General features: G+C 43.4%; 2 protein-coding genes across 4 annotated transcripts; one reads left to right on the top strand and one right to left on the bottom strand.

Annotated features, from left to right (window-relative positions):
- The first annotated feature begins 1,558 nt into the window (after positions 1-1,558).
- On the top strand, positions 1,559-8,187 carry maff (v-maf avian musculoaponeurotic fibrosarcoma oncogene homolog F). 2 transcript variants are annotated; one of them, XM_083994664.1, is made up of 3 exons: positions 1,559-1,778; positions 4,838-4,928; positions 5,158-8,186. In XM_083994664.1, exons 1-3 carry the CDS (start codon positions 1,690-1,692, stop codon positions 5,599-5,601), a joined length of 624 nt encoding a protein of 207 aa, XP_083850790.1. In that variant the 5' UTR covers positions 1,559-1,689; the 3' UTR covers positions 5,602-8,186. The 2 variants fall into 2 exon arrangements, with proteins under 2 accessions (XP_083850790.1, XP_083850791.1); XM_083994665.1 differs by having other exon boundaries at positions 1,755-1,897; positions 5,158-8,187.
- Positions 8,188-9,390: 1,203 nt separating this feature from the next.
- Positions 9,391-23,534, bottom strand: tmem184ba (transmembrane protein 184ba). 2 transcript variants are annotated; one of them, XM_083993679.1, is made up of 9 exons: positions 23,196-23,534; positions 23,060-23,110; positions 20,786-21,043; positions 19,358-19,523; positions 15,436-15,526; positions 15,080-15,247; positions 14,658-14,827; positions 14,363-14,557; positions 9,391-12,840 (listed from the first exon to the last, which is right to left on the bottom strand). In XM_083993679.1, exons 3-9 carry the CDS (start codon positions 21,017-21,019, stop codon positions 12,611-12,613), a joined length of 1,254 nt encoding a protein of 417 aa, XP_083849805.1. In that variant the 5' UTR covers positions 21,020-21,043; positions 23,060-23,110; positions 23,196-23,534; the 3' UTR covers positions 9,391-12,610. The 2 variants fall into 2 exon arrangements, with proteins under 2 accessions (XP_083849805.1, XP_083849806.1); XM_083993680.1 differs by having other exon boundaries at positions 20,786-21,019.
- Between the last annotated feature and the right edge of the window lie 1,051 nt (positions 23,535-24,585).

Here is a 24,585-nt window from a genome sequence, read left to right as displayed (position 1 = left end):
ACCTCCGCAGAAAATAACATGCGCCCCCTGCAGGACGGACTGACCGATAGCAGCCTGTGGCTTTTATTAGTCCCAGGCTGAACATCTTTCTTTTCTTTTCTTTATTTCTTTTACCTTTATTTATTCGGTGAGGGTCAACTGAGAGCAAGTTCTCTTTTCCAATGACGTCCTGATTACAAACAATTAATCAATACAATATACATGCAAGGTGTAAACATAAAGCAGTAATACAAAAAACTTCAATTTTAAAAAGTACATGTACACTCAGAGTCCATGATAATATGTTTGAAGCGATTAAAGGGAATCAAGGCATCCAGCTGGAGTTGTGACAAAGATTAATCCACCTGAATGGTGCAAAATACTCAAAGGCAATTTTTCCTACTTGAGTCTTAACATTTGGGATATTAAGAGCCAAAGGGATTATGAGCCGAGTGGAGTAAAAGTTAAAAAAAAGTTAAAGTAAGCAAGTTTGTTAAATAAACAGGTAGTTTGTGAAGACAGGCCTTATAAATAAACAGTAAACAGTGTTCTCCTCTCAGAGCCAAGAAAGTCCACCCTGCATTTTGGTACAGTATAAAATACCTACATCTCATTTAAAATAGGATTTCCAAAATGTGTATGGAGCATTGGTTAATCATAACAATGTGGGTAAAACACTTGTGCATGTAAGAATATTAAATTAACATTTCTGGACCAATAATACATAATCACAATGCTTATGACGGACTGGTAGAAAACCAAAACATTGCTTGCCTTGTACATTAATAAAGCAGTTGAACACTTTTACAGTTGTCAGAAAAGTGATAAAGCACAAAAGCATAGTGACAGAAAGGTCTAACCTCTCACCTATATTTTAATACAGTATATTCTATTTTTGGAGCGCTTGAGATGACAAACGTTTCCACTGTTTCACCACTAAATGGGGCTGGGTGACAGCCAAGAAATGTGACCCTTCTGAAATATTCATATTTTCCCCTATGGGTTAATGTCAAGTTCAATCAAATGTGGTTTACCAGCCACCTAGGGCACTGAATGAATTTATAGCCTGTTGTTCAAAGCGAAAGCATCTGTAGGATTGCAAGTCGCAACTGTAGGTAGGGTAAAATATATTGTGGTCATTTAATTTATGTAGGCTTAAAATTAAGGGTTTTTTAAATGAACAATTGCTTTTAAGCTTTTACATTTTTAACTTAGGGCAGGCTACTGTATACATTTTATAACTTGTAAGTAAACTAAATTATTTTACTTTCAAAACAACAAAAATAAAACATAATGGCCAGATTCCATGTTGCTGTCTCTGGTACAGCAGGTCTATAAATTTCCTTTTTACAGTCTATGACATGGTGCCTAAACTATGGGTTTGGGTATGTGTCTCTGTGTGGAATGTGACACTTTTAGCTTTAGTTATTTGTTGGTATTTTTGGATTGTGCTGGATCTATCAGCTTCCACCACCACACGGCTCCAAATGCTCACTGGTGTCAGTGCAGGGTGGCTCAGAAACCTCCCTCGGTGTTTTCTTTTTTCCGGAGAAGTTGTTGTTGCTGGGAACCATGAAGGGGTCTGTCATGGAAAAATTCTGGGATGCAGGGATTCCTTGTTTACATCCTCCCGGAGTACGCCGCGGGGGCGGGGTTTGCTCCGCCCTCATTCTTTAGACCTGACGTCATTGTCGCTTGTGTTTTTTATGAATGAAAGAATCCAACCTCAGAGAGCAGCGGAGTAATTCCGGGAAAAGGCGGACTGACATTTTGTCGCCAGAGTCGCTTCGACCCAGCAGGTAAATGATCTTTTTGTTTCAAAATAATGTAGTTCAGACATTTAGCTGGACTTCGCTTGGCACCGCCGAAGGCTAAAGCGCTGGTATCCGCCGGGGACTGGCCAACCAACCAAGGACAAGTGAGCAGGCAGCTGTTTGTTTTAATCTCCCTTAGCTCACCAGAAACCGTTGATGCTAGGTGCTAACAGTTAACATTACTAGCATGTCTGAGATGTTGCGGATTATTTGGCCCCCGCTTTCCACATTTAAGCCTCCATATCCGTCGCATTTGACACTCGGGTGTTGTTCACACTTCCTCGTTTAACCGTATGGTTTAAAACAATTTAAATGGATTATTTAAAGTCCTACTAAAATGGATGTCGAGGGCACTCGTGATGGCTGTTTACTATAGCAGCAGCGCCTTTCCCCCGAGCTGGCCAGCTCCTCTCCCTATAAGGACAAGGGTGGTTTCTGGATGCAGTTGGACGAATATATACAGTTTCCAGCAGTGGTGTGTTGGGTATTGTTGTTATTTAGTCATTAGATGTCACATAGGATCGATACTGGGCTGTTTTAACTTCATAAACTCTGGTAGTAGCCTGCGTTTGGCAGTGCTACGTTCACTTGTTGCGTCCCACTTTACTTAAAAACTACTATGTCCTCTAAAGGGATATTAATAGGAAAGTCCAAACGTGGATATCCTGTTGTTGTTTGGACAGAAACAGAAAGACGTGGTCACGGCTGGTTTTCCGGGTCTGGACACACCGGGCAGCCTTGTAGCGGAGCAGAGCAGACGGTTATTGCTGAATCACCCTGACTTCACGAAACGGAGGTCTCATGGCTCCGCAGCCAGAGTCCGCCGGCTGCTCCACCGACACCACGGCCACTGCCACTGCCACCTCCACTTCCCACGCGTTTCGGGAAAAAGAAATTTATGGCCAGCAAACTATAGACTATTATAACAACCGCCCTTGGAGTCCGTAAATGGAGCAACACCTACTGTAAACGAGTTGTAGGCCTAATGTGTAGTTAGGGCTCGTTTTACTGTCATGGAGTTCAGTTGGAGTTGAGTGTAGGTTTGTGGTGGAGCTAACTGTAACTGGAGTTGACCCCCTTTCAAAAATATGAAGCACCTATTAGAGGAAATATGACTTAGTAGGTTAAATGACTCCCTTGTCTGCATGGTGCAGTTTCCTGGGAGTACAGTTTGTTATCTGAAGTATTGCTGGCGTCAGCAGAACAAATCAAATCTTGTCTTTATGGCCACTCCAGATGTAGGTTACTGTGTCTACACATGCTTTCATATCCCCCAGCTTTTACTGTTTTTGAGGCAATAAACAAAAGGTTATAAAAGCACTAGCAGACCTTCCTTATGACACACCAACTCATGCTAACAGTTAAAACTGTTACCTAATGAGTACACGTGTAATAACCTTTTATAATTGGGGGTCATAAATGTGTTGCAATCCATTATATTAGAAGAAAAAGGTTTCTTAAGTTCTAAGATTACACAACAACAACAACAACAACAACATTGAACTTTCACACATGGGTTTGACAACAAACTGCATGCCTCCATCTTCAAAAGCCATGCTGTTGAAAGATTTACAGGAGTAAAGAGGCCTGAGAAGAAGATGTGAAAGATCTTAAATATATAGCAAAAAACCTGTAATCGAGAAGTGGTAAAACTGTAGCTGTCGCATGACGGTGTCTATATCAGTGTGTTTCTCTAAGAGAAATGACAGTGTGAAGGCTTAGATCATCACACAACAAGCTGCCAAAAGCTCAACAGCAACCACAGGCTCGTATTCTGCCACAGTGTGCATGTGGTATGATGCAGACTAGTTAATTTTTTTTTTTTTTTTTTTTACAAATGTGTGTTTTTTTTTTTTTACACTTTTACTATTCTGGCATCTTGTGTGACAAATTGAAAGCACACACAGAAAAGAAAATCCAGTGTTGCGCTGTGAATATGAAAGTGAACACATTCACTCTCTGTGTGGGAAAACACCCTGTGGTTTGGCGACGTCGAGGTTAAACTAGTTTGGTCTTAATTGAATATTGATATGAGGAGTTGTCTTAGCTCTGCAGCCGGCACAGTGTGTATAGCGTCACATCTTCTTTGCTGAGGGGCTTTTCCTGTGTGCTGTGAAGTCTTTTTCAGGGTGGAGGTGAAATGAATGGAGCAGAAACAGCCTCAGGTTGAAGTACAGAGTCGTTTTTTTTTTAAATTTATTTTTATCAACATGACAGTGATCTGAATTCTTCAGCCAAATCAACCAAGAAGTGAAGGGGGGAAAAACCATTCAAGTTGGACTTTAATCCCACACAACAGCATTTGTGAACTGACCTTAAGAGGAGTACAGGAAGTCCCCATGCCGTCTTTGTGAACTGCTCACTGAGAAGAATGGGAGAAAATTTCCAAATACAGTAGTGTGAAGGCAGCACAGACTCAGACAAACACAGCTTGTTACTGGTAGAGGCAATCTGAGAGTGTGTAACCTCTGCCAGTCACTGTGTGCTGCTTACCAGCTTTTAACATAAAGTTAGAAATTAACAGTAATGGCAATTAACTTAAGCCCATTATCCTTTTTTGTTTTGAAGCACATCACCTCAAAACGATGAAATGTATACAACCCCCCCTTTTTAAAGTTTAACAGAGAAAGGAAATAGCTGCCTGCCCTTAGTTAGACTTTTTCACAATGAACGCTTTGAACCGTTGGTATTAGGTTGACAAGAGGAAGTATTGAGGGGATTGGTTAGGACACCTGCTTTGAGCAACCAAAGAGCAGACACATGATAACTTCCTCCTCACTATTCCAGCTAAGAGAAAAAGGCATGTTGCTTTCAAAACCTCCTCTTCCTTTCATATCTGGCCACAGAGTTTAATGAGAGAGCGCGTTTGGAGAAGCATGAACGATCTGCGGGTTCTCCTTTTCTTTATCGTGCATGACTGGCTGTCTTGTGAGCGGATGGTAAATGTCAGGCCCGATATGAACCAAAAAACAGCATGACGTCCCGAGTCACATGTATTAATGTACCTTTTTTTGTGTATGTGTGTCCTGTTTCTGTTTTTCCAGAGTGTTTGTATCTGTGTTGACTGGTGCTTGGGGGGGAAAAATTGAAGACAGTTGGATCATGGCGACAGAAAGAAACAGCAAAGCCCTGAAGGTAACACACAGCCAGAAATAAAACTCAGTTTTATTATTTCAAGAAGAGTGAGTCATGTTTGTAGCCTCAGGCTATTTTTAAGAGCAAAAAAGGCAATGTTAAAGAGAGGTTTAACTCTCCAGTTCAGTTGTTCCTCAATGTCATTTGTTGACGTTTTTCTTTAAACTCCTCCTCCTTCCATCTTTTCATCCAACCTCTCTCTCCTCTCCCTCCTCACTCTTATCTTCAGGTGAAGCAGGAATGCGGCGAGAACGTGCCCTTCCTCTCGGACAGCGAGCTCATGTCCCTCTCGGTCCGGGAGCTGAACCTCCACCTGCGCGGCCTGTCGCGCGACGAGATCCAGAAGCTGAAGCAGCGCCGGCGCACCTTGAAGAACCGGGGCTACGCCGCCAGCTGCCGGGTCAAACGGGTCTCCCAGCGCGAGGCCCTGGAGCAGCAGAAGATGGAGCTGCAGAGGGAGGTGGACCGGCTAGGCGCAGAGAACGCCGGCATGAGGAAAGAGCTGGAGGGGCTGGGCGCGCGCCTGGCCGCCCTGCAGAGATTCGCCCGGGGGCTGGAAGCCGGAGGAGGCAACCTGCTGGCCACGGCCCCCCGCCTCAACACCGCCTCAGTCATCACCATCGTCAAGAGCCCGCCACAGCCTCAGCCACAGAGAGAACAGGAGCCATCCTAGGAGGAGGAGCTGCTGGAAAACAGACTAGGGGGGGGGAGGGGGATGCACAACCTGCAATGCAAACACACACACACACTCACACATACCATACACACACACGTGCTGGAGAACAGGAAGACGAGTGGAAGAATTAGTAGGAAAATACTAAACGTTTTGTTTGCTTCACGCCTCATTCACATTATGATATGCACGAGTCATTTGGTCCTGTGTGACACGGAGAACTGTGTAATGTCACCGGACACACAACAGCTTACGCTTAGTTTTCCAAAGTAAGAGCCAGGAACAGTTGAAAAATCATCTTAGGACTAGTGGAGGTGTCCTCTACTTGATGCTATTTTTATATATATAACGCTGCAGCTCGGTCGACTGAAAACGACTGAAGTGTGTTTGTTTGGAGAATCCTCAAAGTTCAGAACAACGCTACAGGTGTAATGTGAACGAGGCGCTGAGCACTGATGCACACACACACACTTACACACACAAACACAAACACACATGCACAAAAAGAAAAAAAGAAAACCCTCGCACTCATTTCCCCAACCGCACTGGGTGTAGACGTTGACTAACTGGACTCTGACTGAAGCCAGACCAACCCAAACCACAGTTACTGTACATCTCTCCACCGCGCAAAACCAATCCAGATCGTGCCACCGAAACACCAGGGCTTCTCCTCCTCCGCTGCAGTTTATGGCACCTGACCAACAGCAAAAAAAAAAAAAAAAGATGGAGGGGGGTGCGGGGCCTGACATATAGAACGTGTCGCCTGCATCCCCCGGTACAAGCTGTAGTCTGAAGTTACAACCGTGTCCTCAGTCTAACCAGCCTGTGGTTGTATGTTTCTGCTACAAAGTATCCCAAAGTATGAATCACTTAAGTCATTAATGCAGAGTTTCTCAAGCTTGGTGTCACTTGATATCCACGTGGGAGGGGGGGCGGGGAATGATGGGAGACTAATATATTGACATTTTGGGGGTTAAAGGAGAGTTTCTGTCTGATCCTGAGCTTCCTTTTGTTTTCTTGAAAATAAAACACAGCACTCGTTCTGCTTTGGGTCACGAGGATTTTGGAGGCAAGGCTCGTCACACTGTTGAGAAACACTGTATTCATGAATCATGAGTTTCCTTTTTGAAAACTGTTCTTTCATTCATATTTCTCAGTTTTGGGAATCACCAGTCACTCCTCCTCCTCCTCCCCCTTCACCGGTTTTCCCCCCCTTCTACTCTTCATGTGATGAGAAACTGCTTATGTTCACATTTCCCACATTAACGCAGTGCCTTCGGTGTCTGTAGGAGCTACAAGAATGCAAATGTCAGAGGATAAAGGGTGAAAAAAAAAACAGACTGTAATCTCTCCTTCTCGCCCCGTTCATGACCGCACATTTCCTCCTTTCGTTATGATTCCTCCTTGATTCTCCTACTTTTTTCTGAACCATAATCCCACATCACTCATTTCACAATCCCTACTGTGCAGTAACTTCGCTACAGTCTGCTGTGGCTTCCTTTTTTTTGTTTTCTTCATATCTGGTGGACTCCCAACAACAGATGTTGGTCATTTTGCCAAAAACGTGTCAAAGCGGAGCCGCATCTGGTAGGAATTTACGCTGAAAATCGATGCAAAATCCTCTGCATACATTCCCGTTTTTTTTTTTTTGTTTGTGTTTCTTATTTGTTATGTTTGTATGTGCCGTTGAGAGACGAAAATGTTGAGTGACATTTATCAGAGATATATTCTATATTTTATTTGTATTTAAAGGTAGATATTATGAAAAGACAAGCTAACGAGTGCTGTGATGTTCTATCTGTTTTCAGAAGTACTTACTTATGACTAGTCTGGGATATTCTCATGTCTAATTGTGTTGTGTGGCAACTATTATTACTTTACAAAATGTTAATTATTAGCTATGTAGAGATATGCTCAAAGCCAATGGCCATATTGCTGTATGATGATTTTTTTCTGTGTGTGTGTTTTTTGCTATGTTTGTACCGGCTTATCATAGTGGATTCTTGGAGGGATATTATTTTTCTACGATGGTTCGTATGTTATATGCGTGAGAAAAAAAACTTTAAGGTCACTTCTGAATTGGCTGGGGGAAAGAAATGCAGGGTGTTATAGGAAAACAGGAATGGGAAAAAAAATGTGGAGGCTAAGATGGAGATGAGGAGGGAGAAGAAGGAGAGGGTGGAGCTGGTTGAGAGGAAGATGGAGAAAGAAAGTAGGGCAGGCGGACTGGGAAGGAAGGTGGGAAAAGGCGGTGTTGTATTCACTTGAAAAGCTCCATCGGTCTCAGGCCTGTTTGAGTGTGTCGGCTCAACCAGGCCTGGATCTCATGGAGTCTAGGCCACTGAATAGTGCTAGCAATATCATTTATAAGCAGGTATTGTAACACATTAGACTGTGTTGACAAATAACTCCTTAAGATATAAGGCATATATTTAGCTATATGAATATCAGTGTGGCAAAGCATTTATTCTCAATATTTTAACGTCTCACATCTGTCAAAATTGTGCTGGATGTTTTGTAATACTTGCAAAACAAAAATGGTCTTTGTATTTATTACTTGTATTTTTTCTATTGTGAAAATTTAAGTACATTGTCTATTTTAAATATTAATTATAATAAATGTTGTACATATTGTACATAAAATGGTGCGTTTTGTGATTGTCAGACCAGAGCGGGAGAGCGCATGCGTGCGCGCGCGTGTGGTACAAAAAGGAAGTGGATCTGCAGGATGTGTTGCACAAGTTATCGCTCCAGATCATGAGATAAACTCAAGGTTCAAGTATAAATGGTGCCGTTCGTGACCAAAGATGACACAAAGTGAGAAAAAGGCTGCTGATAACATACAACTTACTTAACTACTGATAGCAAAATATCTAATTCTTATAGAGGCAGAATTTGCTGACTCGTGTCTGTGAGTCAAGAGTTCAGCTTTGTTTCAGCTAAATCCAGTTTTAATCTTTCAATTTGTCAGGCACAGCACCAACAACATTAGTGGTCTCCAAAATCCTCTCGGCAACATATTACCTTGGCTACCAGCTCACTGTGTTTTGTTGAGAGCTTTTATTTAGTCTTATGACATTAAGATATTGATATATTGGCTTCTGGCACAACATACAGTAGGCCTATTGCCTCCCCAGTGTGCTGCTCTTTCATAATGGCAGATGAGGAAATAATTAAGTTCACATAGTCTACTGTGGCAGAGAGCAGAGAGCTTACGGGAAATGTGGTTTTAATTTTGAGATATGCATGTCTTACAAATACCAGTGATATGAACAGATGTTAATTCTCCAACGTGAAAATATAAGAGTGCAGCTAAGTGTAAAACTAAGAAAACTAAAAGGAGCGTACAGTAGGGTAGGTAACTGGTGGTGGCCTATATTACCACTTCAGCAATGTGGTCAAAAAGTTGCAACAGAGACATTGTTAAAAACAAACAGCATAGGCCAAGATATCCTCATATAGCCGAGCAGCCTACATTTCCCACAATGCAACTCCAAAACTCCACTGGACCTTCCCTGCCCATGTTTCGTGCACATTGTAAATCTTATTTGAAGAACCAAAGAGGAAATCATGCAGCTGTTTTATCAGCTGTGTTGTAAATGCTTATGTGTAAAATTGGTGGAGTTCCCTTTAAAGGCAGCATGAGGACAACAAGCAGCACACGTGACTGTTTTGCTCATCTCCATGTATTGGAATGAGACACAAATTAATTATTAATAACGACAAAATCACATGTAAATAACAGACTACATATCTTTATTATTTCTTCCAATATGTTTCCATTAGACATGAAACAGTAGCATCATGAGCAGCTTTAAAATATACAAAGAACTGGAGACCAAGAGTTGGTGAAATAAAAAAAAAGGAAAAAAAAGTTATAAAGTAAAAATACAAAACTAGGTCTTTGTCACGTGTTTTACAGCATGTGTGACTATTTCAACATACATCTACTATTCCTCCTCCAAACTGTATTTACGACAATAATTACGGCGTTTTCTCAGCGATACTCGTGTGCACGTCACGCAAACGTCTCACATCAACAGATGACAAAGATGCAGAGAGAAGAGAGTGAAGAGTGCATGAGAGCATCTTAGCTGAAAAGTGAATTATGGCATTTCAAAGTGCAGCAGAACTGACACAGGGTGTAGTTTTGCTTTTTAAGAGTGAATTGTTGTAACATCAGCAGCAGGCAAAGAACTCTGCCTGTGGGAGCAAAAAAAAGAAAGAAAAAGAAGACGACTTGCATCAGTTTGGGTTTCATCATCATTATTTCCACCCTGATAAGAAAGTGCAAAGGAAACTGTCTATTCAAATGTATAGAAGCACAATAATAGATGCACTGGAGATCTGTATCTATTAAGTTCAATGCTTCAACCCACAAACTATCAGCACTGGGTTTCCAGTGTCTGAAATGTTCATTCATGATTCCAAAACGTGAAAATGCAGTTACAAAGACAGGAAACTGTGAGCAACACAACAATGCTGAACTGACACGGGTTTTGTGGCTGAAGCTCAGTTGTGGTTTTAAAAAAATAAAATTAAAAAAATAAATCCAGTTTGTATCCATGTTAAAATAGAGAATAGTAGAAACACAACTAACCAGACTGCACTCAGCAACGTCTAAAAATAGATGGCGGCTTCTGTGCACAGACGTGGCATCCTTATTTAAAACTAATATTATGTCAAGCAGAAGTAGACGTAAAAAAAAGAAAACATGACCACTGTCTGGGGCCTGGGATTGCTCCTATTTCTTACTGAAAAAAAAAAAAAAAACACACACACGCACGCACAAAAAGACAGGCCTTCAGACAAAGCCTTTTTTCCGTTACTTATACACCAAGCCTCAAGTGTGTGATAACTGTCTGACAGCTGGCAGATAACAGTGTGTCAGTGTGTTCAGGCCCCCTGGTGTCCACACAGAGCTACTGCAGCACAGTGAAAGTAGTTACAGTAAACACGTTGGCAGACTCAGCATGACTCATTCTGATGACTCAAGAACTCCAATTATGAGTAAAAAATAACCCGCTCTGACTGCGGTGAGATTACATCAAAGAAACAGAAAAAGCAGCGTCCAAGTCAAAGAAATGCGACAATGTCAAGCTTGCAAACTCATGTTTTTTTTTTTACATATTGACCACGTCTGACATACTGTAAATCTATTAGATGAAAATGTTGTGCTAATTCGCAGTTTGTGCTTTTCAAATGTTCCCCATCCCACAGTAGGAGCTGTGTAAATGTGCAAACGTAATGAAGACTCGAGTCCCTTTCAAGCTAAAACTTAAAATACTGAAACGTTAAGTGGCCGGACAAAGGACTTGATTTGGACAGATGTTGGTGATTCAATCAGGAGCGACAGGTGTCAGATGGCTGGAATTGTAAAAAAAAAAACAAAAAAAACCTGACCTTAAAATTAAACAATTTAGACAAAATTAAACTCAAACTGAAATTAAAATACACTTTTTGCTGAGAAAGCAGCACCTCATCTGTGTTTGTTCTGACATGTGCGTCACCATGATGGCTCCTGCTGGTTATTTGACTGGTCCAGTATCTGTATATGGATGTTATTACCACTTGTATAGTGTGTTTTATGTTCCATAGTAACCCTGGTGTCACCTCCAACTGGTCCGCTAGTTGTTTGGAGTTGGTTGGACCTGATCGTTAGCAATTAACGATGGTCAACTCGTAACACAATCGAGTTGTAGCCCGAGGCTGGTCGAGTAGGCGGAGCTACATCAGGTGAACACTGTCAGACAAACACAATGGTGAGTTCATTCCTTTTTGAAACATGGAAAATCACACAGTTTTTACACCTTTACATTAACCCACACAAATCAAAACTTTCAGTTTGACTTTAAATGTCAAAAAAAGCCTGTAACATCTGGAAACATGCATCTACACTGACAGAGGAAATAGTTCACTGCTGTGATGGAGCTCCTCTATGGAGAAGGAGCATCTAAAGTTAGCTTTAACCTATATTCCTCCTCTGCCGTGTTAACCTACATTGTGGCCTGCAGAGGTCTGACTGTCTGAGCGAACCGGCTCCAGCTTTAATCCCAGCCATTCAAATGACGCCCCAATTACACCAGTGTAATCCTGATCACTTCTGCTGCTGCCCTTCACTCCTGCTGCCCGCTGGAGCAGACGCACTGTATAATCTATAATCTGCTCTGCCTTGCTCTTATATGTTCCGCCAATATAATTAACATTGATCCATACGACTCGTGTTTCGGACTTGGCTTCCCTCTGAGTCCAGCCCCTCGCTGCAGTGAAGGTCGTCCCTTTAAAAATCCCACAACACACCAGCATTCACATTAATTAATCTAGACATATAGTTTCTGCAGCTTTGCACCACATAAGTACCAAAACAGCCTCAGTGTGTGAAGCACATTGAGATAACTGCAGTCAGGCCGACTCATTTGTCCATTTTTATACATCTACATATTCTTTTTAAGTTCATAAAATTAAAAGTTCAAAGCTTTTATGAAACTTAAATTATATTTTCCACTTCCAGTCATGGTAAAAATCTAATTAAACTTTTTTTTATGGATTTCTGCGACTGGGGAAACTGATAAACAAGTCAGTGACCATCTGAAAACAACAGGGACTCGACGTTACCACTGAGAAGCGAGACTGAGCTAAAATGTGAAATTAAACTCCTATAAGCCAGAAAACGTTTGTTCATAAGTCAAGTATGATTCAGTATGTACAAGTGTGACTCACAAACTTTCCAAAAACGACACAACCCTGTTTATTTTCTGGCTTGTGGTTTTAACACAAATCAGCTCGGAGCGTTGGGGAGGTGTGGGTGCAGAAATGTTTACGCAAGAAGGTCCTCGCATTCATGAGCAGTTTCAAAAACAGGTAAAACAAACACACGACTCTACAATCAATCAGGCGTTTGAGAGGAGCAGCTGCACAGGAAGGTGAAGTACCATCCGCCATTAAAGTATCAGTCTGAACAGGATTCAGCTGCGGTGCCACGAGCGCCTGTTTGTGCCACTTTCCTCCTTTAGAATTCGTCATCGGAGCTGAGGAGGAGGGTCTTCTCCGTGTCGCCGCGGGCGCTGACGGTACTGTGGGTGCGGGAGACGGGCGGCGGCGCGCCCTGCTCCAGTGTGGACTGCTGGGTGTACTGCTGGTAGGCCGGGGAGAAGTTGTGGATGGCGTCCTGGACCATGTCGCCCGGGTTCATGGTCTCCTTCAGGCTGCTGGAGATGCTCTTCATCGGGGCACAGCGGCCTGCGGGGGGCAGACATGACCAGAGAGTTAGAGGCCAGGAGAGGAAGTGAAAGAAGAAAGTGTGGAGAGAGAGAGAGGAGAAAAGGATAGTATGAAAAGGAAAAACAATGTGCAGTATTGGTATTTAGAAGAAAGGCTAGGGGGAAGTAGTGGGTTAAAAGAAAAAATTTAAAAAAGGGGAAGACATTAAAAGGATGGTGGATTTATGGTGGAATGTAGAGAGAAGGGAAGAAAGTGGGAATGAGGAAGCAAGGATGAGAACAGAGGAGAGAATAAAAAAGAGGAATGGGAGGAGGAGTGATTTAGTGGGAGAAGAGGCTGGAGAGAGGAAAAGAACAGACGGCACATGGAGAGAAGAGAGGGATGGGGTGTCGGTGATTTAGAGGGTGTTCACCACGAGACAAAAGGAGAGAATGGGTGAAAGAGAAGTGAGGGGAAGAGCAGGAATTGTGCCGGGACAGAGGATGTGATTTAGAGAGAGGGGACAGAGAGGGGGAAAAAAGGTTCACAGTGATGGAGAGGGATGGAAGTCAGGACCCAACATGAAAAGAGTAAGAACGGGTGGGAATGATGGAAAGGAAACAGTTTTGTGGGAGCGAAAGAAAAAAGATACAATGAAAATGGTCACAGTGAAAGGTAAAAAAACACCAAATCACATTTAAAGCAGAAGTAAGCGATATTTTTGTGTTAATATAAGTCTTAAATAGTTATATCTTCCGACAGCAATCACTTACATAGAGTGTTTGGACCGAAACACGGGTCTCTCAGTCACTCTGCTCTGCTGTAAGCCGAGGAGAAAACTTTTCTTGTATCCTACAATTTTTATCCAATGAGGAGCGAGAACGGCATGAAGGGCTGTGTGTGCAGCCAAGGGATGCGCGTGAATGTGGTGACGTAGGGACGAGGACCAATAGATCCATGACGAGGGCGGGGGCTGCTAACTCCACGGCTGACAAGAAGTTATGGTGCGTTCAGGGCAACCCGTAACTCGTGTTTTTCCGACCTGTGAAGTTGTACCAGTTCGATCTGGTACGAGTTCACGGGTCGGAAGTTACGAGTGGCCGTTATAGTGACTTTCACAGGTAAAACAGGTCGGAAAAACACGAGTGGGTTGCCTGGAACGCTACAAAGTCGTGACTTGAAGCTGTAATTTACGGTTTCAAAAGCCTGCCTGGAATGCAGCATTAGCCAAAACGACCGGATCGCTTACTTCTGCTTTAAATCCGTAAATAAAAAAGAAGAACGGAGTGAACAGAAATGGGGGTTTGAGAAGGAAACATCATCATGTGTGACCTACCAAACTCTCCGTACGTAGGAACGGGTCCTTTATTGTGCAGCAGAAAGAGAACAGAGAGAGAGGAAGACAGGAAGAGACATGACCCATTTGGTGTCAAGAAAATGTGAGCGGTATGGAGGACAAGAAAAATGAAGGAATAAAGAAAAAGAAAAATTGGGGGAACAAATGAGGCAGAAAATCTACATGAGCTTTTTTCACATCACATTTTACCCTCTGTCTTCTCACCTTGTGAATCCAGACTCTTGTCCATGTAGACTCGGTACGTGAAGGCGTGTCGCAGAGCCAGCGCCGCAAAAAACATCTCGATGCAAATGATAAAGTCCTGGTAACCAGCGGCGACCGTGCCCTCGCCCAAAGACACCTCGAGGGAGTCTATCTTAGGGATGGCCCCGCACTTCTCCAGGATGGCCAGCAGCATGCCTGAACGTCAAACAGACAAGATAAAGCATAATAAAGATAAAAAGACGCCATTATGGCTCCGCATGACACATGGACACTGTTCCCACAGCGACCTCCCTACCCTGCCAGAAGGAGAGGAAGATGACCGACTTGACCATGAGGAACTTGAGCATGGGGCTGTAAGGGCTGAGCAGCTCCCGCGTGGCGAAGTAGAAGAGGAACAGGGCGTACAGAGACAAGCTGACGGAGATGTTGTAGATGATGGTTACGTACAAGTAACCACTGGCAACACTGTGGGAAGAGAAACCAGAGAGAAGGATGTTAGCGCTGTTGAATGATGTTTTGCTCTGATTATCCACTGTCACAGGTCAGAATCAAAGCCTTCCTTTCAACAGAGATTTAAACTGGATCAATCAAGGGAGGAGGAGATCGGTCCAGGTTATTCAATTCATCTAAAAATTAAAATGAGTAATCCTCAGGTCTAAATATGGTGGCAAGGAGGAGCCTATGGTGATAAACCGTCTTCCTGGTTGCGCTACTTACTTGAAGTCTCCGTCCTTGTATTTGCCGTAGGCCTGCAGGACGACGGTGATGAGGGCCATGAGCGGTTTGACCACGCAGAACTGCAGAGTGGCCTGTTTGCAGAAGCGCAGGAAGCCGATGGAGTAGGCCTTTCCCCTCAGGCAGCAGGTACCGTACATGCAGCTGGACCTGATGGAGGCAATGACAATAACATTATTTGTTTCTAAATATCTGTGGGGTGAGATAACATTGTCGGAGCGGCAAACGCTGCAAAGAAAAACCTCTGCTGGTCGTCCTTTTTCCCACGCTTGGCTGCAAACACTTATTGGCAAAAAGGGTTTTTCAAAAAATCCAATCATGAGACATCTGATACTTACTCGATGGGTTTCCCCCGGATCTCGGCCATGATGGCGCTCTCCCCTCCGAGGTATTCATAGCACAGACTCAGGAAGTTGTAAATCACAAATGCTGGTGGGGGAAACAAAAAAGACAAAGAGGGTTGGCACCATCATCTCTAATAGCCATGGCAGTTCTCAACAGCCCCTCAACATGTTCTAGTACTGACATGTGAAGCAGAGCGTACATGACGGACAAGTTTGGAACTTTGGACTTGAAATGGAAACGAAGAAGCAGCAGTGAAATGTACATCAGTTTTGTTTTATCAATAGCTGATCATATCTACTTATTACACTGAGATGAATCAGCTGAATGAAATCCCAACAGTAGTCACACCTGTGATTTTCCTGCAGTGACATGTCAAACTATTTACTGTGAGGAACCGACTGCTACTTTCTCCTTCATGGCTAAGTTGAGCCTGTTCACTGCATTATTGCTTTGAACTTGAAAACTGTGGCATAAATTAGCTTCATCTACACTTCAGCCTATTTATTGTCACTTTACTATTTGTTGTGTATGACATAATAAAGTTGGACTTGGCAACACAAAATGGTCTAAATACGACAAACAAAAAACTCGCCCACACAGACCCCCACACACAAAACACATCACTTCCTGTCACACGTCTGAAACTTTGCATATTGCATAATCACATGTGATTTGTGCATTTTTGGTCGAACTGTGCTAACTATAGCTCAGACTGGAAAATTGCCCCTCCACCCTCCCACCCCTCACCCTCGCCCCTTTTTTTGTATTCCTAACGTTTACCAACAAAACCACAGCATCCTGTATCAAATCAGTTCTACCAGCGTAAACACGGCGCTAATCAAACCACAACATAAGAAACCATGTGACAATCTGAGAGGAGTCGAACAGTGATGAAGCTACAGCATATTATCTGAAAACAAAATCAGTGCATGTGCTGATGTAGTGGTATGAACAGGCCTGGGGGAAAGCAAGACTTCACTAGTGGCAGAACATGAACATAGAAAAGAAACCTGAGAAAAGCTGAGAATGACTTCTACTTGTTGCTTGTTGTTAGAAACGAAACTTGAATAAAATGGACCAACCCTGCAGCTTTTGTTTATCACTGTATGCAACAGAGTCTAAGTCCTTGTTTATAGCTGAGTCAGAGGAACAGTGTAGTCAGAGACACTAGAGGTTACTGTCAGTGCAGTAATAATCCCAGGCAGCACAGGCTCACGTGGAGCCTGAAGTCATAGACGACCAGTGAGATTAATGGCTCACTGGGGAAATAAAAAAGTCATCTCTGATGGCATCACTGTCTTCATTTTCTAGATAAAAACCTCACCAGACTTTCACAATGATGGACGAATCAAGCCTCCACACACACACACAGACACACAGCTTTCCCTGTGTGACTTTCACCTGACAGTCTCTTGTGACCAGTGGATTATCTCCCCTGTGTGCTGCTTCAGTCAGAGGCTGATGACGACCAGCGAGCTCATAAAAACACAAGCTGCGGGTTAATCCTGTTAACCCCCGAGGAACCGCTATATGTCACTATACGTATGTGTGAATATTCACACACAAACACACACACACGAGGAGGATGTTTGACTGTGCATGTACGGTAAACTGAGTGTGGCGGCAGGTGTGAACAAGTTCACCGTGAGGCCATGAAAATGTGATTAATCCTCAGCGTGTGCCACGATTTCTGTGTGTGTGTGTGTGGGTGGAAGGTTCAGTGTGTTGTTGCAGTGTTGTGTCATCACACACATCTCAAAGCAGATCTCAGCTGAATAGCAGAGATTCTTGTCATGTTATTATATTGTCTCTTTCCTCTGACCTTACTTCTCACACACACACACACACACACACACACACACACACACACACACACACACACACACACACACACACACACACACACACACACACACACACACACACACACACACACACACACACACACACACACACACACACACACACACACACACACACACACACACACACACACACACACACACACACACACACACACACAAGACTTAGATAATAATACGCCGGTTCACAAAAGCCAGTGTCTGGAGCTGAGTGGTGAGAACTGGTTGATCTGCTCTGTGTCTCAGCTGTTTACCGTGATGCTCCTTCACTCCTCCCCAAGGACCCCCAGTCAGCACCGCTCGTTGCCACGGTGATACAGTAGGCCGACACACAATGAGAAGAGGAACTTTGCAGCAAGTTTGGTTGAGAGAAACTCATTATCTGATGCAGCCGTTCTCGTTGATGAGGAAGATTTGCGAGCACAGTTGCCATGCAACAGGTCGGCCCATCCTCGCCGAGGCAAAGACCTAAGCGGGGCTCAGCGGCAGCGTTGTGGGAAAGGGAGGGTAACGAGGAGGAGGAGAGGAGGAAGAAGAGATAGAGAGGACAAGAATTGAAAAGAAGGTGGAAGTGTGAGAAAAGCAAGTAAAGGGAGGGAGGATGATGCTGAGATAGGAAAGAAAGAAAGAAAGAAAGAGGATGAGGAGGACAGCCATCTGTCTGTGGGAGTGATGTGACGACCACTAATAGTGACGATGCTTCCTGTCAAAAGCAGAACCACACATAGAGCAGCCGCGCTCCCGATCCGAAAGCATGTGACATCACCGGTTCACTGGTACAGGAAGTGACACCCAAGTGAAGTGTCACAGTGAGCCGACTACTCCTCTCATGAACATCACAGCTGACAGCAGAGGACGAGAAGTGGAGGCCGTCACCACCTGCTGCCCATTCAAGGCCTCGACCAGTCACAGCGTCAGGCAGCGTTGTCGGGTTTACATCATGTATCCGCTGTACGAAGCTGTCGGATCATCGTCTCCTTCGACTTCTCTGACTTGACACATACAAACAAGCTGCAGTGCTGAGCCTGGGAGACTTCCCCTGCGACAGTCGGCACATCTACAATTCACAGCCACCGATCATTAAAGGGATAGTTCAACATTTTGGCAAATTGGCCCATTACCATAATCCCTATAGTTTTAGGAGTAGATTCGTTACCTTTAATTGTCGGTGCAAGCTGTTTTTAGAACGGCAGAGCAGAGCCGTGAGCTGCCCAGAGCTACGCTACGGAGGCTAATGGGATTTCTTGGTTTCCCTCATCAAACTCATCAAATACACAATCCAACAACTCCAACACACTCTCATGGACAAGTTGTGACATGCACATTCTTTCTTGGGAAACCAAGAAATCCCATGAGCCTCCGTAGCGTAGCTCTGAGCAGCTCACGGCTCTGCTCCGCCGTTCTAAAAATAGCTTGCACTGACAGTTTAAGGTAATGAACCTACTCCTAAGACTAAAGGCATTATGGCAATGGGCCAAGTTGCTAAAATGTTGAACTATCCCTTTAACGTTTTCCAAGGTTATTCAAGGGCTTATGTTTTTTAAGCCTCTAAGTCAGAGCCAACAGTCACTGAAAAAAAACATAATGCACAATTCAGATTTAATGCTCAAATCTGACTTTTTCATTTGGCCCATGTCAAAAAACAACAACAACACATCAGATTTAACTGTGAACTGGTCTTGGTCCTGAACTGATGACATGCGTAGCAGAGCGACTACAAAGACGTCACACACAGCATACCATCATACCAGAGAGTGGAGCCCCACCCACGCAGCGTTGTTTTGGATTGTATAATTATCATTGTGACATTGTTACGTAGTGCTGGACAGGATGCTTGTCACCAATCTCATCTTGTTTCCGCAGCTCAACTGGAAAAGTTATCAACAGTGTGGGGTGGATTTTAAATCAATAACGTCTGTTGATCTACTATTAAATGTGTCTATTAAATATATCCTAGTGTGTCATGAAACACCTGACTATAGCACTGACGGCTGCTGTGTAGGAATATAAACTACTAACCACGGCAGGATTAATTAGAAGTGTTGCCAAGTACCTTCGTAACAGTCTCTGACGGTGCTGAAGTACACGTAGTACTGGTCATTGGTGAAGAAGAGGAGGCTGAGCCAGGAGTCAAAGGCATAAATAGGAACGATGAAGAGGATCCTCACGATGTGGCGCTGCTCCCTGGGTGAACTGTAGAAACGTAGATGCATGTAGATCTGGAACAGACAGAAGAGATTTAAAATGACATGTTCCACAGCTTTGTGGGAGAAGAAATCAAAGCTGCTTCCCCGGTCTTTGATACAGACTTACTAGTCTATAACAATATGTGGACTAGTAAGTCTGTATCAAAGGGCTTAAATGCTTTAGCAGGAAGATGAGACAAGTGTCCCTAAGTTAGGCTGGAGCACATCTATTAAAAACTAAGAAATGGGACTTATTATAAAAGTGGATTGTCATTATGTAAATACAGATAGATTTAAACCACGAGACAGTTACACAACATTTATGTTTTTACTGTCGAAGTCACCCAGTTAAACAGTTACAGCATGACACAACCTCACTGGGATGTCAGATGTGCAAATATTTTTCAGACAGATTTCATACAGGCTCTTCATTCACCTGGATCAAGTTTCAGCTTGTGTGTGCTGAATGCGCACATACACACGTGGTGTGTGTGTGTGTATTCATGCTCAGTATCACAAACACCTGCTGAGGGATGTTGCCAAGCAACCCTTGCCCTTCTCTGGGCCTGAGCAGATGTGTGTTTTCAAGATCATGTCACCTGTGCATTAAACAACACACACAACTGCACGCTGTGTCTACTTAAAGCAGAAGTGAGTGATATATTTGTGTTAATATAAGTCTTAAATAGTTATATCTTCCGACAGCAATCACTTACATAGAGTGTTTGGTCTGAAACACGGGTCTGTCAGTCACTCTGCTCTGCTCTGAGTCGAGGAGAAAACATTTATCGTATCCTACAATTTTTATCCAATGAGGAGAGAGAACGGCATGCAGGGCTGTGTGTGCAGCCAAGGAACGCCGTGAATGTGGCGACGTAGGGACGAGGACTGTTATGGTGCGTTCAAGGAAACTCGTTTTTTTCCGACCGTGAAGTGGTACCAGTTCGATCTGGTACGAGTTCACCGGTCGGAAGTTACGAGTGGCCGTTATAGTGACTTTCACCGGTAAAACAGGTCGGAAAAACACGAGTGGGTTGCCTGGAACGCTACAAAGTCGTAAGTTGTGACTTGAAGCTGTAATTTACGATTTCAAAAGCCTGCCTGGAACGCAGCATTAGCGAAAACAACCGGACCACTTACTTCTGCTTTAACGTCTTTTTGCAAACACCTCCCTCTCAAAACTCATCAACTGTATCTGCGGCTAAGTGAATGAACCTCATTTAGTTGAAGTAGATTAACAGATCTGATGATGTATACCCCCCCTCCCTGTGCCCGTGTTGTTTGGAAATCGTTACCTGGTGACATGTGAGGATGAGCGCCGTCCAGACGAAGAAGCCCGACACAGCCTGCGCCGCCGAAGTCATGAGGAAAATCGGCGGTTCGGAGTTCAACCGCGGGGCCTCCGGGAGCCAGGAAATGTTGGGGCCCATCGGGGCTGCTGTGAGCGGGGGCCCGGGGGCCGCGGCCAGAGGAGAGTCTTCGCCCAGCCTCTCTGAGAGCGGCATGTCTCGCCTCCACAGCCTCAGCATCTGGAAGTGACCAAAGTGTCACGTCTTTATGGGACAGAACAGACGAGCCATCAACCAAACACTCCACAGGACACGTACGTACACATGTACGTATGTGTACATATAGTTACCACTGAAACTCTTCAAACAATGACACAATCCAGCAGGTATGAACATTTATTCCCACTGGTAATCATCAACCTGATATAGATCACACATACCCTGTGTTATCAGTGCAATGTGTGATCTGGGATAGGAAGCCAGATAGAGGACAAACAGACACGTTTCACTGTGATCAATAATGTGTGTAATGTGACTTTATATAAGAAAATCTTTTCTTTTTTTCTTGTTCCTGAATGCCATCTAACATATCCTGACCTTTACTATTCTGCTTTAGAGCATGCTTTGTCTTCCAAGTTTAAAAAAAAGAAAAAAAGTGAAATGTCATTTAGCTGCAAGGCATTCTGGTATTTTGAGGCTTCAGTGATTCCTCCTTGTGGACAGTTAAATCCTAACTGGCAACATGTTGACGGTAAATTAACTCTAATCTATAGTTTTCATTTACTGAAAATACTATGATATGATCTGATATTGTCAAAATTCAACTGTTATCTGTTATATCCACTCAACAGACTGGACTTAAATATGTCTTAGCATTAAATAAATGTACATCTCAGGATGCAGTTTCCCACCTCTGCTATTCACACATATTTCCCAGTTGGACCTGTGAGTCAGACAATAATCAGATGCCTTCAAATTGACCAAGTTTAGGTGGAGATGAACAAAAGACGTCATACGTTTTGTTATATCAATGACCCATCACTGCTGCTGCTGCTGCTGCTGCTGCTGCTGCTGATGATGATGATGATGACTGCACTTGAAGTGGCCAAAAGACATGTTACATAATAAGCAGCAGCTTATCAGTGTCTAAAACAATGGCAGTCATGTTCTCAGGGTGTATTTGTTCTTGGACGCGGTCAGACAGACATTTGTCATGATAGAATAGAACGAGCTCGGGGGAGAAGGAGACCTTGATGCTGTTGACGTGTAGCGGGAGCCCACGCAAACACACACACACACAATCGCAACGCACAAAATGCACAACGCAAGCAGAGATTACAGTAATAAAGGAGTGGGCATGAGCTCTAAAAACGGGCGCTGATCGAGAAAGACGACAAGAGACTTTACCCTTCGTTCTGACCTATTATGGCTCATCTGCCACAGCGGCATGGCAACTGACAGTCACATAGCAGAGGGAACAAATGGCACGGACAATGACAGGCTGACATAACACACTCCCACATACACAACCAGCCATTTAGGTTCTTTACAACACTAATACCATTACCATCGAGTGATTAAATTTGGTTTGATTAAATGAATTAGGTTGCTTTCACGTGTACATATGTGACACTGAGAGGAGTTATGGCTGGACTGTTTGAGTGTGTATGTGTGTGTGTGTAATATGTGTGTGTGTGAGAGAGAAAGAAAGACAGCAGCAGGTCATTTGTATTGGTTTGCCAGGGATCAGCAGATCCACATGTCAACAAGGAGAAGTGAAGGCATCAGCAGCCACACACAGACACAATAGCAATGACAGTGAAATGATGCTGTGGTGGAGCAAAGGGACATCTGTGTGTTTCATTTGAAAGTCAAAAAGGGTCAAACAAACACACACACACAGAGACACACACACAGACTGGGGCTCCACTAGAGAGGCAGGGGGTCAGTAATAAAACAGAGCAACAGATGGTAAGGGGTGATGAGGGGTGGGGGGGCAGACGGAGGGTGTTTATAATTCATAAGTGATGATATGGTTGACAGCCACACTGGATTATCATACCTTCTGAGGCAACAACAACAACAGTGGGATTTGCTGAGCAGGGAGCCATTAAACCACTTTGTCACCTCTGTCTGTACTCGGTCGTTATTTACATAACACTGGTTTTATATTTTATGGCATTCTTGCTTAAGAGAAATCTGACTCATCAAGTTTGAATAATATGCAACAATATAAAAACAAGTGACCCCACAAAGAGCGTGTAGCTTTAAGACACTCACCTTTGCTTACAGACAACCACAACAGTTAACGCTTGAATCCGATTTGTGGATCTGTAAATGAAATAAACGCTTCTGTTAGTCAGGTAAATTAAGTGTCTGAGTTAAGGTAAAGTAGTTCTCACCTGTGTTTTCTCACCTGGTGTGTAGGCTGCTGCTTTTAAAAGCCCTCCTCGACAAACTCACGACCAGAAATAACCCAGAAACGGCCCTAATTCCTCCTCAGAGCCGCACCGTTGCTTCATCCATGTTGAGCCCTCAGCGGACCGCCCCGTCAACCTCTGCGTCTCCCACAAAACAAAAAAAAAACACCACAACTCACGCCTAAAGTTTGTTTCTAATGCTAGACGCCGTCTATACTGTCATTCCAGCAGCCCGGTGTGCCCGTTAACATCGTCTAAAGTCGGTGTTTGTGAAGTTAAAGCAGTAAACTCCGTCATTCCTCTCCGCTCCGGGCTCCTCCACCGCTCCGCTGACTTCAGACCAATCCCTGCCGGATTAACGGCAGATCAGACTGGCCCCGCCCACTACTCGGGAAGAGCCGCCTCAGCCAATCAGGAGCCGGATACCACATGCAGGGGGCGGGGCTTGTGCAAGGAGGTCTATTCTTGGTCCGGCGGCAGTGTGGGAGCTGATGAGAGGGACAGGAGCACTGTGCCTCCACACTGTGATTAATTATCTGTTCACCACTTCCTGTCCTAAATGTGTAATCAGAAAAATGAAACTTTGTTATATGTTATGTAATTGTTTAGTTTTAGTTTTTTTTAATAGTTATTACAGACTGTGACCTGTCAGAGGGAAAAGCACAGGTGTAACTAATGAGAGTAGCTAATGGCTAGATGTCAGCACTCCAGTAGACTTTGTTGGAATAAATATTCACTTTTAATTCACCCACCTTGTGCAGTAACAAATAATATGAACCTAAAGCCCATTTTTATGGTGCTGTTTGTTGAGTCAGATCAAATTTACTTTATATGCTGTTAAATTGTTATAGCTATCTGTAACAATGTAGCCTACAACATTAACTGCTGTGTATAAAATGTGTTTTATTGGTAAAAAATGTAATCTGCAAAGTAATGAATAACTAGATGGCAGGCGATAGTGGTGGAATTAAAAAAAACATATCATTCTTTATTGAACTGAAGTAGACACATCAAGTAAGCAAAGTTTGAGTAAGTTACTGTTCACAATCAGTTTTTACTCTTTTTTTCCCTGTGTCACTAAAAGCTTTTCTACAGATCTTTGTTATCAAAGCCAAGGCTAACATAACACCAAGGTCATGTGACATGTACTCAGTTATCATTCAGGAATATTCAGTATGGCATGTCAGTGTGGTTGGGGTAAAAAGGCAACTGAAGAAAACCTGACTTCTAATATTTAACTATAGCTATACAACGCGCATATTTAACGTATTTAAAGTGAAAGCGATTAAAGGATGTACAACAACACTCTGTTAATCAAAATTAAGAATATGGTAAATATAGTGCCATAAAGTCAAACATACCACCAGGAGACTGTATAAGTTGTGT

Source organism: Trachurus trachurus (assembly GCF_905171665.1).
Source record: "Trachurus trachurus genome assembly, chromosome: 19".
In the NCBI taxonomy this organism is placed as follows: Eukaryota; Metazoa; Chordata; class Actinopteri; order Carangiformes; family Carangidae; genus Trachurus; species Trachurus trachurus.
This window is presented reverse-complemented; position numbering and strand designations above follow the sequence as displayed.

Bases quoted from the DNA above. Each gene is read 5' to 3' on its own strand.
- maff (XM_083994664.1), top strand. From the start codon at position 1,690: ATGAAAGAATCCAACCTCAGAGAGCAGCGGAGTAATTCCGGGAAAAGG. The intron at 1,779-4,837 runs GTAAATGATCTT...CTGTTTTTCCAG, and splicing joins GAGTCGCTTCGACCCAGCAG to AGTGTTTGTATCTGTGTTGA. The intron at 4,929-5,157 runs GTAACACACAGC...TCTTATCTTCAG, and splicing joins GAAACAGCAAAGCCCTGAAG to GTGAAGCAGGAATGCGGCGA.
- tmem184ba (XM_083993679.1), bottom strand. From the start codon at position 21,019: ATGCTGAGGCTGTGGAGGCGAGACATGCCGCTCTCAGAGAGGCTGGGC. The intron at 19,524-20,785 runs GTAACGATTTCC...TGTCTGTTCCAG, and splicing joins TCATCCTCACATGTCACCAG to ATCTACATGCATCTACGTTT. The intron at 15,248-15,435 runs GTAAGTATCAGA...TGCCTCCATCAG, and splicing joins ATCCGGGGGAAACCCATCGA to GTCCAGCTGCATGTACGGTA.